This window comes from Ambystoma mexicanum, chromosome 9 (genome assembly GCF_040938575.1).
Source record: "Ambystoma mexicanum isolate Mex_15411 chromosome 9, UKY_AmexF1_1, whole genome shotgun sequence".
In the NCBI taxonomy this organism is placed as follows: Eukaryota; Metazoa; Chordata; class Amphibia; order Caudata; family Ambystomatidae; genus Ambystoma; species Ambystoma mexicanum.
This window is the reverse complement of record NC_090931.1, coordinates 1,063,123,703-1,063,138,586: the sequence shown is the minus strand read 5'-3', so window position 1 is coordinate 1,063,138,586 and position 14,884 is coordinate 1,063,123,703. Positions and strand designations below refer to the sequence as shown.

Genomic DNA, 14,884 nt, shown 5'->3' with positions numbered 1-14,884 from the left:
AATTGCTTTGTACAATCGTACTTGTTTGATCCAAGTAGAGTCCGTTGTTATTCCCCGAGGCCTCCAAGTCTGCCCGAGACTGCCCCTCCACTCGACAATCCACTTTGCAAGCCACGCCCATTTCCCCCACATTGGGATCTCATACATGGAGGTTTGTACAGGTTCTTTCTGTTAACCTCTTCATTAACATCTCTTGGCTTGTGGTAATGCTTGTTCCAAGTTTCCCCAAACTGACATCTCATAAGGAGATTTGTACAACTTTTGCCTTTCAACCTTTGCATTAACATCTCTTGGCAGGTGGCAATGATTGTTCCAATTTTCCGTACATTTGTATTTCATATAAGGAGATATGTACAATGCTTGCTTTTCCACTCTATTTGGTCGGTATTCACATCAACTATTCAATTGTTCATTAGTTTGCAAACACATTCCAGGACCCCAACTTCTCTGGGCCGACTCACCGGTCTGACGTGTGGCTGAGGCAAAGGGCTTTCTATGGGAAGGCATTCCCGGTCGTGTAGACACTCTTTTGGTTCCCGCATCAGCTTTCCAACTCCTCTCGATGGAACCAGGGCAGCCCCACAAGACCACTTCTCTTGGAGCTCGCAGCGGAAGTCTGAATTGCAGTGGTTCCCCTGTTCCTCTCTCACTGGTTTCCTGTTCCTCTGGTGAAGCAGGTCTCCAGGCGGTTGCGTGACCGCTTCCCTTTCCCAGCATGGCCCGTCTCTGCATCTCTCCTTCTGCTGTTGGACACGCTTCCTGCTTCGCTCTCCTCTCCTTTGTTCCATTGAAGTTCTTCATCAGGTTTAAATGCCCCGCGCAGCTGATAACTAGTTTGAAAACTAGACTGCACGTTACGTTTGATGTTCCTTTCATTCTACAATGACTCATTCCTCCTCTTCCTCGTCTCAGTAATTGAGGCCTTATGGGAATTGGAGTGCCTAGGTTTTTCAAACCTTTTAATGTTACATTGATTTAAATTTGTGTTTAAATCAGAAACACTAGAGATAGAAGATGTTATGTTGGTGTTGTGCACATATGTACTGTGAATGTCATTTTGTTGAGGATATTTGACAAGGAGGGGTTTCAGAATTTCACAACTAGAGAGATTTGAATAATAACAATATGCCATCAGGAACTCTGGAATTATAGTCTTCTTCACATGGAAGAGGAGCATACCACATCTCTCCTGATGGGATACCACTTCTCCCAGGCATCCAACTCCTCCCATGCGATCCTCCATCATAATACCACCCTCAGGATCAGGATCGGGTAGCGGCTGCCTTCCCCTGGCACGTGGGAGGAGATTTTAGGCTGGGGATCAGCGATGACTCCATAGGATTCCTCAAAGGTAGTAGAAGTAACTTGAATCAATAGTGGGAGTAATGGGGTAGGTAGCTCGAAAAGGAGGTGGCAGTGAAGCTATCCCAGTTGCACCTGATCACATGGCTAAAGGCATCAGCCTTCAGTCCCAACTTAAATTTATTAAACAAATCTCGCCTCCAGAGTGGAGGCCTGAGGAGGCTGATGCACATCGTTTGCTGTGGACCCCCACCGAGGACAGCGGCAGCATGGCATCGCCCCCTAAGCCTAGACGGCGGTGATGGAGCCTCCTGGGGCCCTTTCTCCATACCTATATCTGATACTCTCAAAAATGAAGGCTGGATTCGATTCAGTGAACTGTAAACTAGGCAACCCGGTGTGTGAAGTTGAGCTGATGTAACAGCGGATTGAGAAGGCGAGTGGGCAAATCACAGAAACCAAGACCCGTATCAGTAAACTAGAACATGGAGATTGCCATGTATCACAAATTAAGGCAGTGCAGACCAGAAACAAAGATCTGGTGGTGAGATATCACAGGAATAAAAAAATAACTCCCACCAACATTCACACCCATGAAATTATGCAAGGCTGCAAAGCCTAACCACCCTGAGAGACAAGCCTCACTCACCATACACGTGAGGTTGTCGAAGACTGCTGCCGACCTGACCCCCAAACCCTCCTTGGGTAAATCCACATTATGCCTCGCTCATCATTTTGCCACTCAGACAGCCATTAGCACAAATGCAGCGTGTTGCTCTTTACACATGCTGTCTATCATAGGTTAACGGTAACAGGACAGATCGGGAAAGAAAAGTTGGTAGATATCTCATCATAAACATCAATACTTACATGGTGTTGCTTTGCAAAGTGTCACCATTTCTGTAAAATTTTCACAGCTCATTTTTCTCCATTGTCCGGACTGCGTGTGAAGAGCTGCACATGTGTTCATGAGTTCCTCACTGATATCGTCTTCATTCCAGTTTGTAAAAGTCACTTCTGAATTATCAAACCATTTAAAGGCTTTTTCTAAAATATATAAAGTATTAAATAAAAAAATAAATAAAGAACAAGAACATGAGTCATACTGAGGGGACTGTTGTTTAAGTGCATCAAATGATAATCATAATATTAAATATGTACTTTACGCAGGGCTGTGGCAGAAGGTAAGGGTTGTCGGTTATCATGCATTAGACCATGGTTTTATTGTCTAGTTCGAATCAGGCAACATCCCTTCATTCAAGCTTTCAAGCTTTATAGACCTAGCCGAGGACTGTACCGGGATGTAAGGGGTCTGAAGACCAAGGTAAAGGCCCAAATGCAGCAAGGCCGTTTAACGAGGTTTACTGTCCCATAACTCCAGGGATGGCTCGAGGGCAGGCTGTATGCAGCTATTATGTCTCGTCTTCGCGGTGAAGAGGGGGGATAATCTAGTTCCCAGCAACCATGTACAACATACTCAACATGATGGAGGGACGGGCGGGGCTAGAAATGAGCCAGGCCACGTCTGCTGAGTGCAGCCGGGCAAAGTACTAGAGTGGCGGTCAGCAGAGGTCCTGGGGAGAGGCCGTCCGCGTTTGCTAGGTGCATATCCTAGTTTTATTCACCAAGGTGGGGTGGAGTGTTAAGAAAGGTTTCCCTTAGGAGCAATTTTCCCTCCATTTATGGACACCCCCCAAACCTTTTGCTTTTGTTTGCCTCACCTAGCCTGATTATCTCCAGTGGCACACAGCCTTCAGCTGCACTCCTCTGGGCTTTCGCTCACTTGTTAAGGGGAAACTGACACATCCTTCAGGCTCTCAGTACTGGGTAACTATGTTTCCCTTAGTCTTCGATTACGTTTCCATTTCTTAGTAACTTTTTATCTATTTGCCAAGCACCTTACAGTACCGCGCATAGGGGTGGCAGCAGTTTACTCTTTTTCATTTGAACTTTGTTTTTTCCGACAAAAAACACAGTTCTGCACCAATACAGAGAAACCGCTTCCTGCAGCTGAAAATCATTACATCCCCCTTAATGCAAAAGAGTGTTCTTACCCCTTACCTCCCACCCTCAGATCCACCCGGTCCTTAATCACATAACTACCGTTTGTTGACATTAACATGCTCATAGACACTTGTCAACCCTCGAGGAGTCCTCTGCGGCAACTTCCGACCTTGCTTTAAAGTGTTGACCTACATACTAAGTGGCACCAGGAGCATCTACCAAAAATCTGCCCACTCCGTTTCCACTGATCCGGGCTCTCCGTGGAACGCCGCTGTTAAGCGTTCCATAAAGTACAATTTCCGGGCTGTGGTGACCCATTCAGACATTCCAGGGGTGTTACTCACATCCACTGTGTCGTCAGGCATGCCCTCCCTGCAAAAAGTAGGCCATGAACCATTTTCGGCAGCCTAACGTATTCCTCCTCCTGTTCCTGCAGCCCAAATAAAACCAGCATCAGTGATTTCATTCTTGTGATCCCACCCAGGTCCCTGATCCAGCTCAAGACCTCATCCCAGTAGGACTGGATCTCCACATATCCCCACCACATGTGCCAGTATTTGCCCCTTGATCCGTACCCATGCCAACACATTGGACTCACTGACTGGTACATTCTTGAAAGCCTAACCGGGTTATACTGCCATCTGTGCAGTAATTTAATGACATGCAGTTTGTACTGAAAGGAAATCGAAGTCTTATAGGCACAGAAACACAGTCTTTGCCATGTGTGAGGGTCAAGTTCAATCCCCAAATCTTTTTCCCAACGCTGCCTCAGTCCCTCAATGGACCTCCCTTTTGTCTCAACCAGGGCCCTATATAGTGCCCAAATAAAACCCCTGGAATCAGCTGCAGTATCTAAAAAATTTTCAAAGACATGAGCTCCCTTTCTATCTTTTCTTTCCATTTCTCACACGTCAGAGCCTCCTTCAGTTGCAAGTACAAGAAGACAGAGTGCACCTATTCCCAGTGCCTCCTCTAGGTCGACTATTGAGATTAACCTCTCGTCCTTCCCCCAATTGCCCTTCCACAATTGCCCAATCCTCTCCAACCCTACCTCATACCAGGTTTGAAACCTCTCTGGGTTTGGTATAGACTCCCCAACTACCGGTATCCAGAGATATCCCAATGGCGAGGGCTACGATGTAACATCCCCCAGGCCCGCCCCTTCCTCCAAATACGCCAAATGGTCCCTAAAATGGGGTGTTCCCTCATCCTGCGTAATAACTTTGTCCTGGAGACCCACAACCATTCTCCCAACGTCGCCGGGCTTAGCTGGAGGTTATCCAACCCCACCCATTGAAGATCACCTCTGTCTAAGGTACGGGATCAATACCCTCAGCTTGGTGGCCTTGTAATACAAGCTTATGTTTTCTATCCTACGTTCCTCTCTCAACCTTTGGGAGAGCATCAACAAAGCCAGGGTACAGGGGTGAACTGGATGATCTCCAAACAGTCCTTTAAGACGAGTAGCAGTACCCTCGAGATAGATGGGGATGCAGATTCATACTCATGCATCAAATAATCAAGACAACTCAATAGTTTCACAAAGTGAGTCCGTTTAATGACAAGCTCATAAAATGGGGAGTACAACGAACATCAGCAATCGCTCAATCTTCTCGCTCTCTTTACTTTCAGAAAAAACACAATATTTATAGCAAAAACATAGGTACTATATCTGTATATGGTAACGGGGAAATGGGATTAGATAATCAATGTCAGGTGGGGTAACTAAGCCCTCCCTTCAAAATGGCCACTAGGAACGTCACTAAAAGTACAACGTCCCATTGGCTCTACTCACTATAGGACCCTAGATTACATGGTCCACTATGATTGGCTTGGCATCAACCCCACTCATACTTTTCCACCTACGTCTAGCATCATGCAGAAAGAACATCCAGCTCCAGAGAAGCTCGTCTGCACCCCAGCTTCCCACCAATTATGCTACAATCAATCATCACCTCAGTAGTCATGTGTCAATTACTTCTTTGTAGTTTGGCCTTGAGTGTGCTCTGTGCTCTGAGAACTTTTAAAGGAGTGTGGGCATGGCGGGGATCCATGCATAGGTGTGAAAGTCTCACTCTTCCAGCCTGTCTTTGTCATGTGACTGGACATCGTGAAATCTGCTTTTCACCCTGTCTTTTCATATATTTGATTTAATTCTACCAGTTCTCTGATGTCTGTGGTTTATCTTGACCTTTCTGAACAGGATCCTCTGTTCTCTTTTCTCCTTAATTGTATCCAATGTCAGCCCATTCCAGCCAGATAAGACCGTGGCTTCTTGGCATGGTCATCCTTAGCTGAGTTTTGCTCTCTCTCGATTTTCTTGCTACGACACACTCCATTTAAGGCCTTTTGTAACCTTTGTTCAATTCTGCTCATATGCATTGTGGACTTTCATTAATTCATAAAGTGCTCTTGAGGTATATACTTGTAAACGTTGGCGCTTGCCGCAATTTATTGACTATTAAGCATAAGCTAGCTTCACGATTTCTTTGCCCCTTGCAGTTACTTGCATCTGTACACGTTTAAATTATCTAAATATCTTCATCATGTATGTGGCATAAGTTTCTTCATCTTGAGCCCAAACTGTCACTTAAACGTGGTATCTCCTTTTTATTTAGTCTCTTTTCAGTATTCTTAGGTCATTATATCTTCTATATGTGCGTCCGTCCGATTTCTTATGACATCACCATTCATCTTCCTTCATTATCTTCTTTGCTTCTTCTGGTATTTCATTCAAACAACCATCATATTGTCTAGGATGTAGATATGACTTTCTCAGGTTCTGTATATTAATAGGTGCTGTTACACTGATAGGTACTGGGCCGAGCCCATGTGCTACTCACTGCTGATTTGACTGTTCTTCATACGTCACATACTTTGGTGTGAACTCAATAGGCAATGGGAGAGGGGCAACTGGAGTGGGGTTGATACTCGACACTTCCTCTTCACTCCATCCTCTGGGCGATTCATCGACCACTCGCACTTCTTTCTTTGCATCCACTTTTTCTTCATCCTTCACTTATTTTTAGTCTTCTGCATCCAGACATTCTGGTCTGAAGAAATGCTTCCTTGGGGTCCATATCTTTATGACTCCCTTCAAGCATCCGGCTGTTCTTACGTACTCATCCTTGTTCCATGTCATCAGTTGGCATTCTCCACTTGGACTGCAATAGATCCATCTTCCCACATATTCCTGTGATCCCTTGGATACAGGAACTTTGTTCCCTCTGGTGCATAAATGCTGGCCTTCACAAAGTCTCTTATTTCTTCATGAGTCAGGTCTTTGGGCTTCCATCCTGACTAGAGATCAGTCATGATCTTCATCCCAATGGCTTTCTTTGCAGTCTTCTGGCATTGCGAGATTATTAATTTGATCACACAGAATCCAAGTAATATCATCACCAACAGGGCTCCTAGGAACTTGAATGCATCTGCCATCCATTGCGGAACCCATGAAAACAGTGCTCCAAAGCAACTGTCATCATCAACTTCGTCAACTTAATTTATCATCTGATTCTGTAGTTTTTTCAGCATATCTATCGCCTCTGTTAAGGTCGCATTCTCGTCGTCGTGTGAAGGTATAAATGTGCAACATGATTCTCTGATTTTTGCACAAACACCTCCATCCATAGCTGTGATCATGTCCAAGTCATATCTGTTCTGGAGTGTCATCAGTCTGATTGCTCTCAACTCTTCTCCGATTGCATTGAATCCTTTTATGGTCATGTTGATGGTCTGCAGTAACTCCTATCTGGTTACCTGCAACCATTTAGTATTTGCTCCAACCAGAATTCTTGGCATTAGGATCAAGGTGAATACTGACGAAGTCTGACTGAACCAGTCTGTGTTCATATGGGATAGCATCAAAAGCTTCTATGGATTTAGCAGAGAAATAGTTTTCCCTCTTCGTTCTTTTCATATGCTCCAAAGATCTCTTATCCCTTAGGGAATCATCTGCTTTTGGGAAACGGTCAGTGTTCACATCACTTTTTGGAATCACCAACGCTGGAACATGGACATTCACCAATGTACATATACCTCCCCAATTTTTCGACAATCTCATGTGTGCCTGGGATCCACACGCCCAAGAGTGATCCATGATTACTGCAGTACATGCATCATTCATGGAGCATCAAACACTCGGCCACAATTGCGATTCTCTCCCATTTTTCTTGTGCCATTATTTCTGAAACAGATTTTAGGGCTCTCCAATGGTACTATCTGCAAGGGTCCTCCTCTGTCCTCGACCCATATCAATAGTTTAGCAAGCTTCGGCCATAATGGCTTGCATCCATTCTGCACTATGTCAATGGTAGCCTGGTAACAACTAATGACTACCCATGCTCTGCAGATCACTACTCCTTTCTCCCATCCGTCTGGTGTAAGCACTGTTCCCCAGATTTGTATTTGACCTCTGTTCTTCCATCTGCGAGATTCATCTGATGTTTTTCCTGCAGTCTCCAATTATTTGTTCAATTCTCTTCTGATCTCTGCTCCTTTTAACCCAGATTTCTCGTATCTGATCACAATATTCTGCATTTTGGCATTGTTTCTTGCATTTATGTCTTGAACATAGTCATCTTTATTTGGATCGGTTCCTTCATTTGCCCATTTGAGGGAAGCATCACTTCCCATGAACTGACCTTTGGTCTTGCACATTGCTATGTGTCACAGACAGTGTGCTGTCTGAACATCTATCTTGATAGCTACAAAGATTTTTGACTTTCCCATGCTGTAGGGCAAAAGTGCACATACAAAGCATTCCTCATCCGAAGTTCGCCTTTCAACTTCCTTCATATGTTGGTACCATATGTTGTTTCACAAATGTGCAGCGTTATCCAGGTAATCATTCAATTTGTTATTGTCTTCTTGTGTGCTTCTTCTGGCTCTTATTCTTTTGATATGAACTTCCACAAGCATGTCACACAGTACTTCTGTATAGCTCCTTCTTGCTGGAGGATTCTCAGGCATCTCCATCGATGATCTGGGCGTTTCCATTTGTACTGTTCGAGTAGGAGAAAGTGCAATAAGCAACATACCAACTAGGCATGAAAATGTCTCTCAAAATTTCTGTCTGTGTCTTCCTTCCAGGCACTGCCCTGATATCATGTCTCGCAGGATCAGGTATGCTTGCAGGTGTTGCCTCTGTTTGTTTATTCTCTAAAGTCTTTTGTCTCGTTAACAGTTCAACTTTCTCCATTTGTCTCTCAACTTCTTTTGGCGTAAAACTTCTCATCTTTATTTGTCCAAACTCCCCCCATTCTCTGGAATGTCCTTCTGAAATCATTGATACTAGACCAGGTGTAGACCAGCTGTATTTGTACTCATTATCTGTGTAGGTTTAACTCTCATCAATCCCTTCTCAGGTTTACTTTGCGACCCTGTCTCCAGCGTTTCAACTCATTTTACAAGTGTTGTGTGTGTGTCATTGCTTTCCACGTCCATTTCAAGCTCAGTCACTCTATCATTCTTTCTCGGAACAGGAATGACTATATAAGGTCTGTGCGCTCTTGAAGGTATCAGGCGTACATCCTCAGGTAGGTGCACGGGAATAACACTTTGTGCACCTATAAAAAATGTGGTTCTAATCATCAATGACAGCAATATGATTATGAACATAATGCATGCATAGATAATACATCTATATGTCATTTTACAGCATTTGTTTCTTGGTCAATTTGGATGTCTTTCCTCCTGAGGGAGAACAATGCTACTGCTTTGGCTGCCCATTTCGATCATCTAAGGAAGCAAAAACTGGTTCTTTAATACATTTTCATTATTATCACTTCCTTCTGGGTTCTGTTGTCTCTGCTTCACGGATCAATAGTTCTGAACCAGTTGTCCTCTGAATCTGGATAATGGACTGTTTCTTGTCTCTGGAAACAGTTCTGTTTTGCAATGTAATGTTCCAACATTGAACAATGACCTCTGCGAGTCTATAATACGTGTTCCATATAGACTAGTTCCCAGTCTATACCTCAAATCTGCTTCACTCCAGATGACATGTTGCTTCCCTGTCAGCATTAAAAGTGCATTTCTTATCCACACTTACACGATCTGTCCGTCGAATGAAAGTCTCGACACGCTTCTGTGATTTTGATGTGCTCGAAGTGCAACCTGAATAATGATAACGTTCAGGATCATGCTCAAACGTTCTGTGTTCGCTGGATCTCGAAGAAAAGTCAGGACATCGGTATGTCTCCCAACAAGATCTGGACTGTATTCAATTAAATGGAAGAATAGCATGCTGACAAGCCTATTTGCTGCTTCTTCTGATTGGGACATTTGTCTTGTCCTCGCTGTACTCTGGCAACAATAAGAACTGTTCTGTGATAACTGTGAGCAAATTTTATATTGTCTTTTTGTTATCAGGATCTTGCAAAAACTCTGTTAAGCTTGTAAGTCTCCCCACCAATGACGGGTAGGACCGCAATACCAATTCAAAATAGGTCAGTATGTTCTTGGTGAGGTCACTATTGTGTGACACCATAAATAAGTCCAAACAAAGACTCTGTATTGAATGACTCGGGATGCTGTATTCTCTTCCAGTTTATATATCCTCAATCAAAATTCGGCACAGCTTTTCTTATCAAGGCTTTAGTGTGCCTCAATCCAAAGTCAACAAGCAACTTGTGGCCCAATGAATGCAATTCTCTTCTTTTACCCTGCAACTAGGATGCACAGTGTGTTTGTATTTTTGTCCTTTCATCCCTTATTTTGCTCAAGGGGAATGTCTAAGATTGAGCCACAGCCGAACATAAAAGTTCCTTGCTTTTTCACTTGACTAGTCATGCGTCCTTCTTCGTCGTCATAGATCTCGTCTGCACGTGCTGTGGTTCTTCCCAGTTGTCTGTAGTTTCTTTGGGTTGGGGTGCGGGCAAAGGGGTCTCTCAGGTATATGGCTTGATGTCACCAAGGAGGATCCAAGATCTTCTTCCTTGTAACTTAACTGCAGATGGCATTATGTCCTCCACAATAAAAGTGCCATGGAACCTTGGCTTGTCCGAGCCTTTTCCTTGTGTGATTCCGAACTAAGACGGTATCCCCAGAGTATAGTTGAGGTACACGTAACTCCGGAACCTTGTCTGTTGTAGTATCTCCTCCTGTGTTCTGTACTGCCCTACACCCTCCTCGTCGCTGCAGCGGTCCTGAAATTACAGAAAAACTAGATGTCATGCAGTTCAGGTAGTTTTGTATTTCCAATCCTAACACTTCTCCCATTGGCTGAGCCTCACATCTAGCTCTAGTTCGAGGCATTAAAGGCGTCTGCATTCTTCTGCCAGTCACAATTTAGTGTGGCGTAAGATGATGTTCAGAACCAGGCTGGTTTCTGAGTGCATACAATGCCAGTGGAAGGCAGTGCAACCATCCTTTCTTCAGAGTAAGGTTCAATTTGGCTATCCTTTCCTTTAACAACCTATTGAGCTTCTCGCATATGCCATTCCCTTGCTGATGATACGCTGATGAAAACTTCACAAACTCACCATCTGGGAAACACTTTCCTCACCAAGAATTTGGCCTCCCAGGTAGAGTCTGGGTGTGTACATGGACCCCGCTCTATCCATCTAGAGAATACCCTTGAGGCAGCCTTGTGCTTTTCAGATGAACCTGTCTGAACGTAAAAGATGTAAAATCCTGCGAATCTTTGTGCAATGGGATTGAGAAAAATGCATTTTTCAAATCAATTACCGTGAAACAACGTGCCTCAACAGGTATGTTACACAGAATTGTAGACGGGTTAGGGACTAGAGGGAACTCGGCCTCTACTATCTGGTTTATCAGCCTCAAATCTTATATTAGCCTCCAAGACCCCCCTCGATTTGTTTTCACGGGGTACACTGACGTATTACATGGTGACTCCGACGTCACTAAGATGCCCTAATCCATCATGGTAGAATGGTCTTAAAAATCCCTTCATCTGCCTCCTTAGGCATGGGATATTATCGTGCTTTTGGTAAAATTGCTCCTGGTTTCAATTTAATCTTCACTTCTCCGACTCCTTTCAGTAAGCCTACGTCCCAAGGGCCTGTAGTCCATACTGAGAAAGGCACCTTTGCCATGTCGTCATCAACATATTCAGGACGTTTTTGTGCCAGCATCATTTTCTGGGGCACCTCTCTTTTAATCATTTTTACCCAACAAATGAGGTTTACCTCAAAAGTCATCTCATCCTCACCTAGTCGTTCTTTAAACAGATCGTCATCAGTGACGTCATTCAATCAGTAACCTTTCCTAATGGTGATTATTGCCCACCATTGTCTGCTTTCATCATCACAACCATCAGGCAAAGCCATCTCTCTTCGCACTATGGCTGCTTGTATTGCTTAGGGAAACACTTGTCCCTTTTCCTCATGCATAGGTATTCTTGGTCTGAACAGAAACTCATCTGGGGCTCTCATTGTTCGGTCTGACAGGCCTGGTAGGCACAGTATTATTATGCGCACTCCATATGCGAATATCTCGGGCTCTAATGGAATAGCTCTCATAGGCATTTGTCCTGCTATGCTCTGATCATTTCGCATATGTTTAAATAGTGCATTCCTGGAGTTGAACACTATTCCTTCCTCAGTGAACGAGATTGACATATTTAACTTTGTCATCAAATCTCATCCCAATATATTGACAGTCGTCTGTCTCGAATACAGTAGCTGTACCTTCATGTCACATTCTCCTATAGAAACTGGAAGTTCTTTTGTAAAAGGAATACAACTTGTAGCTCCTGTAAAACCTTGAGTATTCATGGCGTCGCCAGACAAGGAAAACTTGCCTACACGTATACACGAACGCGTCACACCCGTGTCAACTAAAAACGAATATTCCTATAGTAACATCTTCCCTTGGTTCCTCATGAGAGTTTGGTATCTATGATAGAATGGAACACATAAGGTCTCCCAGTGAGCAGTCCTAGTCCATATATATTCTTGTCCCACAGTTAGTGAATGGATTCCCTCCATCACTAGTAGCATTTCCTGCTCTAGAGTTCAATACCTGTCCTGTGCCTGTAGTCTGTTGAAGTTGTATTGGATTGGGGACTGTTGAGACTGCCCTTGGGGGAAATTTGTCACAGTCTGCTGTGGCTGTAAACCTTGCTGCACTCTTGGCGCATTTTGCTGTACAGTTTGATTCTGCACAAATCCATCTCCACCCTGCTGCGAAAATGCAGGTGGATTCATCATCCCCCCTCTTCTAAATTGGTCATTTTGCACCATCCATTGACTCCTGCACATACGCGCTAGATGCCCTGTCATCCCACACCTCCAACACATTGGCGGCGGTCTGATCATTTGCCCATTTTGCATATTCTGATTTCCGCCTTGCATATTCTGAAAGCCTCCCTGATTATTTTGCCATCCCCTTCCTCTGGAGCCTCTTCCTCTTGGGCTAAACCCATTATTTTTTTGATCAAACTACCTTTGGTTATTGATCTGCTGCACACTGGATCCATCTGTGCTAGTTAACAATGCCCTTTCAATGGCATATTTTGACAATTTGTTCTGTACTAATTTGGCCTCTTCGCCTTTCCTTGCATTATTCTTCTTGTTGTTATTTTTCTCTTGCAGCAGCCTGCAATAATGCACAATGGCCAGTTGTATTTCTGGCTTATTTTCTATTACTACCAACTTCTTGAGCTGCTTCTGAACCTGTTCTGGCAGCCCGTGACATAATATATGGTAAAACACGGGTATAGATTTCCCCCAAGATTCACGAGTTTCCAGTACCCATGCGTCTTGAAACATCTGAATGTAAAGCAACGGATCATCCCCCTCTTTCATTTTACGCGTCATTTTAGCTCCCATTTCAGAAGTGTCCGGGTAAAGCACTCAAAGCGCTTTCCATACCATAGTTCTGCAATTGCTGAACAGCGCTCCGTTATGCGCAGTGTTGACTGTAGTCACACCAGGGTGACCTACACTTGTCCAAACATCATCAGCTCTATCACCAAGTATGGCGATCAAAAGACCCTTGATATCCCCTATAGTCAACGTATTACCTCCCGTCATTTTTCTAACTCGTGTATCAATTTCCCAGCTCCAGATGTCAACTTTGCAAGCTTGTTTTTTAGATTCTCTCTATCCATTTGTGGCCATGGTATATACTGTGGCCTTGTCCCTCCCTTCTCTAAAAAGGGAAACTGTGACACACTAAACTCTTTCTTCTCTCATCATTTGTCTGACTGCCTCAGGGGTAATATTCCCACATCACCATCTGCCTGGCAATGTCCTTAACCTGCTTACATATGGTAGGGGAGACACCCCCCTCTGACCGTAGGGCAGTCCTTCATGATGATCTGACTGGGTCACTGACTCTGGTACTTTAGATGCAAACACGGTTGAATCGGACCTTCTTATTCCTTTACCCATAGAGAGACGTCTCTCGCAACCTCGCTGTGTCTCTTTCTTCTCTTTCACAGGCTTCCCTTTCTTCATCCGATTTTGCCTGTGCCCAACTCGTGCAGCTTCTCTCATCTTCCTCATTTCTATTTAGTGTCAGCCTATCTAACGCCAGTGCTCTATGTCTGCTGCTGTGTGAAGCGTCCTCAGTATCGTACAACTGAGTGCTATCAAGGCGCTCATCCTTTCCCTTTCCTTGCAGTACCTTTTCTAGTCCCATCTCATCATCTATTCTATTGATTGTCTCTCTGATACTTCTGGTGTCGAAGTCATTTTCTAGATTTACTTTAGACGTGCCTGGTACTGAATCGTACTTGGGAAAGTATGCTTCTATATCTTCCTATTCTACCACTGGATCGGGTTTTCTAACCTCCCTTTGCAGATACTTGAGATCACGCGTTCTCTGTCTTTGCTTGCTTTCTATGTCGTCATCAAATCCTCTACGCTTCCTCTCTAACCTGGTCTTCCTCGTATCTCTTTGTTCATTTGTCCTTCGTATTTCCTCATCTATCCGTCTTTTTATTCTCTTCTCTTGTATCTTTTGCTCTTCTTCTTCTATTCTCCTTTACTCTATTCTTTCGTGATCATCAGCTGTTCTCTGCTTATAGTCGCGTTTTCTTTGTTCTTCTGCCTTTTCCTGTTTTCTGACCTGTTCACCATGATATAACTGCTCTCGTTTCTGCCTGTCCTTTTTTCTCAGCCCTTCCTCTCTTAATTGTCCTTTTTCCTTATCTCTTCTTTCTGATTCATCTTGTTGTCCGCTTTCTCTCATGTCCTCATTGCCTTTACCATCGAGTTTCAATAAAATCTGACATCCCATCCATTCGTTCTGTGTGAGTGACATCTCATCAGTTCTATTCTCATCTCCTTTCCATCTCTTTACCTCTCTTCCTGTACCTAGAGATGTACTTGCTTGCGCTTGATCACCTTTTTTCTTTTCGCGTCTCTCCTTGCCCCTCAGGACTTTGGAGGGAATATTTCTTTCCCTGTCCTTCTCTGGGCTTCCGTCACTACTTTGCATAGGTGACTCATATGACGGGTTGCTATATCACGTTGCTGCTTTAAATTACCTCAGTGGGTACAATCCTTTGTCTTTACTAGCTTCGTTTTTTATTTCAGATGTGGCGGGTGTCGCAGAAGGCTCTTCACCCCCCTCTTTGCATATATTCAGTATCCAATCTAACGGC

The 14,884-nt window shown here is 44.0% G+C and overlaps 1 protein-coding gene across 1 annotated transcript in view; it reads right to left on the bottom strand.

The window, feature by feature from the left end:
* The window catches only part of CD302 (CD302 molecule), a 231,649-nt gene that overhangs the window by 69,996 nt on the left and 146,769 nt on the right, over positions 1-14,884 (bottom strand). The window contains exon 4 of the mRNA XM_069616353.1: positions 2,173-2,349. Coding sequence (XP_069472454.1) covers positions 2,173-2,349 — 177 coding nt within the window. The remainder of the gene's footprint in view (positions 1-2,172; positions 2,350-14,884) is intronic.